We start from the raw sequence: 4,201 nt of genomic DNA on the forward strand, positions 1-4,201 counted from the left end.
CCTTACCCTGGTTGGGCACTTCAGCCCCTCGCTGCAGGTCACACAGTAAGTCAGCACAACAGCAAGTCTGTGACCCCAAATCCTGAGGATACCAGGCTGCCTCTCAGCAGGCAGTCCAGAAATAAAATATTCTGCACATCATCACTCATCTTCTGGCTCACCCAGCACCTCCCACACTGCCAAAAGCAGTGGATGTATCCAACAACATTTACTACTACAAGCTTGGGAAAAAAAAAGTATGGAATTACATTCCACAGTATAAAGCCTCAAACATTAATTTCATATGTAATAAGATTGCTAACATGCTAAATAAATTTCAAGCACCAACTTCTTCATCCCAATTTGCGTTCCTGCACTGCCACCTAAAGATCAGAGTGAAAAACAGAAACAGTAGCAAAGAACATGACTTTTATCTGTAGTCTTGAAAATGAGCAGTAATGGTTTTTCTGATACCTCACTTTCAACAAAGATCACACTGTGTGTTAAATGAAAACCTGCTGAAAAAGAAGTTCAATTCACATCCCACTTCAGCAGTGCTTCACCATTTTTTCCCAATTCCATATATTAAAGGAGAGACCTATGTACAGATACATGTATCACACATTAATTTAACAGCCCATTGAATAAGAAGCCACTGCCTTCATTTAGATGAGTAATAAGAAATTCAGCTTTCACAGTCCTAATCTACAATTCTGTCTAACCACAGTACATTTTGCAATGGAAGCCAGATTGGTGGAAAAAAATGTTTTTAACTTCTTTATTTAACTACTCAAAAAAAAGGACAGTCTTTCACAAATGCATAACCCTTCGTGATATACCAGTTGGTGAAACCACTATGTCCCCCAACAAACCTTGTCTCGATCACACTTCTGCAGCCAAACACCTCAGATTCATTTTCATTCTACGTGTTGCCACACTCGGCCTCTCTGCTCAAATATGCAACCTCTCACAACTTGAAGTTGAAATGGTACAGGCAGCCACCACCCCGAAGGGCTCTGATATCCCAAGTCAGACTTCACAGACACATTAGCTAAAAATCTCTTTTAGGCTTTTGTTGTTGTGTTTGTTCTTTTAATATGCTGAGGTTAGATACAAGTGCAACCTTGAACACATTGTCAAACTTTTCAGTGGGAAAATGAGGATCATATTGTTATTAATTTAAACGGAACCTGAGGTGACCTGTAAGGACACAGAGCACAACACTGAGAACGCACAAAAAGAAAAAAACAAAAAAGAAAAAAAGAAAAAAAAAACAAAAACAAAAAAAAAAAAAAAAAAAAAAAAAAAAAAACAAAAAACACCACCACAACCACAAAAAAGCAGTATTGTGCCTCTTCTTCAAGTCTTGATAGTTATACGTAGTTTTGGATCACCTACCAATACGTTTTAGGTATATAGAGATTTCCTACAAACAAGTCCGTCACAACCTGTCTTGCTGGAAAATTACTCTAAGGGTAGAAGACAGTTACCTTTTCTTTAAACAAAAACTTAAAACTACTGTGGGCCTTGTCAGTTTTCACTCCTAAGGGTCTGGGGGAAGAAGAAAGGCATTTGTTCAATGCATATCTCAAAACCATGTGCTCCTTACATGAGATAAAAGTGGAGGGGATGGGAAACTCAACCACCTCACGCTGCTGTCGTCACCCCACGAACACCAAGGGCAGAGCAGTCCACAGCAGGGAATAACACCAGGGCCACACGGCTGGTTTCCTTGCCAGGCTACAGCGGGTGACAACATCAACCTGCCCACAACGGGTACTGCTGAGCAGGACAGGGACAGGCACACCGCTCCCCCGCCCAAGGGGGCTCCTCACCACGGCCAGTCCGAGGGGGGCTCGCGGGGGCCAGCGGCGGCAGCAAAGCCCAGGAAACCCCCGGCCAAACCGCCCGCGCCCGGGGAGAGACGCCCCGGCATAGAAGCATCTAAAGAAGCCTCACTGAGAACAGGGGAAAGAAGCGGCAAGCCGCGCACCGCAGCCCCGGCATCAGCTGCCCGTCCGGCCAGCGGCAGACGGCCCCGTAACCCGCAAAGAGAAACACCCCGACACCGGGCACAGAGAGACCGCACCCCAGAGAGAGAAACGCCCTTTGCCCCGACACAGAGAAAACCCCCGAGACATAGCCCAGAGACACCCCCTCCCGCCCCGAGACCCGGCACAGAGGGAGCTCCCTCACGAAATGCAGACCGCACCCCGAAGAGAGAAACCCCCGTGCCGACACAGAGAAACCCCGAGACCCGGCACACACAGACGCCCCTCCGTCCGACACAGAGAAACCTCCACCGTCCCGGCACAGAAAGTCCCCCTGAGACCCCGCACAGAGAGACCCCTCCTGGAGAGAGGAACCCCCGCCCCGCCATAGAGAAACGTCCCAGTCCAGATACAGAGAAACCCCGCCCGGGCACAGAGTGACCCCCTCCATTCCGGCTCAGAGAGAAACCCCTCACCCTGGCCCAGAGAGACCCCCCCGTCCCGTCCCAGCACGGAGTGAACTCCCAGCCCCGGTACAGAGTGACCCCCTGCCCGTGCACAGAGAAACGCCCTCCGTCCCGGCACAGAGTGAGCACATCGCGGAGAGAGAAACCCCCGACCCGGCACACAGAAGCCCCCGCCCCGCTGCCCCGGCACTGCCCCGCCTCAGCTGAAGGGGCGGCGCTGGCCGGGCGGAGCCAGCGGGAGAGGCGGTGGCGGCGGCTGCTGCTGTTGCTGCTTGTTCCCTCACTCACTTCCTCCCTCTCCCCGCCGGTACCTCCGCAGGCAGCGCTCGCACACGCCGCCCAGCCGCTCCTTGGTGACAACGTAGGCGAAGGGCTCGGCGCGGTACAGCAACTCTCCGGGCCGCACCCGCCGGCAGGCGCGGAGGCCGCTGCCCTTACCCGGGCTGCGGAACCGCTCTAACGCCAGCACCTCCATCCTCCCGCGTGCGCCAACACTAAAAAGGGCGCGAGACTGCCCCGAGTACCCCCACGTATCCGGCGCTGCCGCCGCCATGGTAACTGAGGGCAGAGCCCCGCCCCTGCGCGGGCAGGAGCCGCTGGGCTGGTGCTGCGGGGCTGGGCCGTGCCCGCCTCCCGGCCCAGACCCATGTCACGCCAGCACCGGGACCGTGGGGCACGGGGCGGGCACTTGCCTGCAGGGGAGGTTAGTGACGGGTTGCTGAGAAAGGAGAAAAGGTTTTGCGGTGTTGCAATTTGCTGTTTGATATGGGACTGTATTCTGAAATAAACGTTATGGTTATGTTATACATAATTTTAATGTGCTCTTCTTGCTTTTTGGTTCTTTGCTACCGACTTCTTACTTGCTGTTTATTTTATATTTATTTTAGACTATGGAAGTTATGTTTGACAAAAAGCAAATTCGAGCAATTTTCTTACTCGAGTTCAAAATGGGTTGTAAAGCAGCAGTGACAACTTATAACATCCACAACACATTTGGCCCAGGATCTGCTGACAAATGTACAGTGCAGTGGTGGGTCAAGAAGTTTCACAAAGGAGATGAGAGCCTTGGAGATGAGGAGCACAGTTGCTGGTCATCAGAAATTGACAATGGCCGATGGAGGGCAGTCATCGAAGCTGATCCTCTTACAACTACATGAGAAAATGCTGAAGAACTTGACATCGACCATTCTACAGTTGTTTGACATTTGAAGCAAATTGGGAAGGTGAAAATGCTCATGTCGTGGTTTAACCCAAGCAAGCAATATAATCACGGTAGCCGCTTGCTTGCTCCCCACCCCCCAAATAGGGGACAGAATTGAAATGAAAGGGAGAAACTTGGATTGAGATGAACAAAGTTTAATAAAATAACACACTACTAGTAAATATATATATAAAAAAAGAAATAGGATATAAAATAAAAGATACTCAATGCAATTCCTCACAAACTGCATGCGCACCAAGCAGTCAGTCCCGTGAAACAGCACCTGGTACCAATGTGGATCCCGGAGAGAGAAAAGAGGAAAAAGGCAGAAAGGCTCAGAGACGTCTGCAAAACGGCAGGGTGGCAAAAGGCCAAATTAACTACATGAAGAAAATTAACTCATTTGCAGCCAAACCAGCACAGCTCAGTAAGTGGGTGTCTCATGAGCTTACCAAAAATCAAAATAATCATTGTTTTGAAGTGTAACATTCTTCTACGCAACAACAACAAATCATTTCTCAATCAAGTTGTGACATGCGACAAAAAGTGGACTGTATACAACA

General features: G+C 49.7%; 1 protein-coding gene across 5 annotated transcripts in view; it reads right to left on the minus strand.

The window, feature by feature from the left end:
• The window catches only part of SMYD3 (SET and MYND domain containing 3), a 406,076-nt gene extending 403,037 nt beyond the window's left edge, over positions 1–3,039 (minus strand). The window contains exon 1 of one of the 5 annotated variants that reach the window (XM_065057918.1): positions 2,749–3,029. In XM_065057918.1, coding sequence (XP_064913990.1) covers positions 2,749–2,990 — 242 coding nt within the window. In that variant the 5' untranslated portion in view covers positions 2,991–3,029. Of the gene's footprint in view, positions 1–6; positions 1,201–2,748 lie in introns of those variants that run through there. The other 4 variants (XM_065057916.1, XM_065057920.1, XM_065057917.1 and 1 more) reach the window with 4 other exon arrangements.
• Between the last annotated feature and the right edge of the window lie 1,162 nt (positions 3,040–4,201).

This window comes from Columba livia, chromosome 3 (genome assembly GCF_036013475.1).
Source record: "Columba livia isolate bColLiv1 breed racing homer chromosome 3, bColLiv1.pat.W.v2, whole genome shotgun sequence".
Taxonomy (NCBI): Eukaryota; Metazoa; Chordata; class Aves; order Columbiformes; family Columbidae; genus Columba; species Columba livia.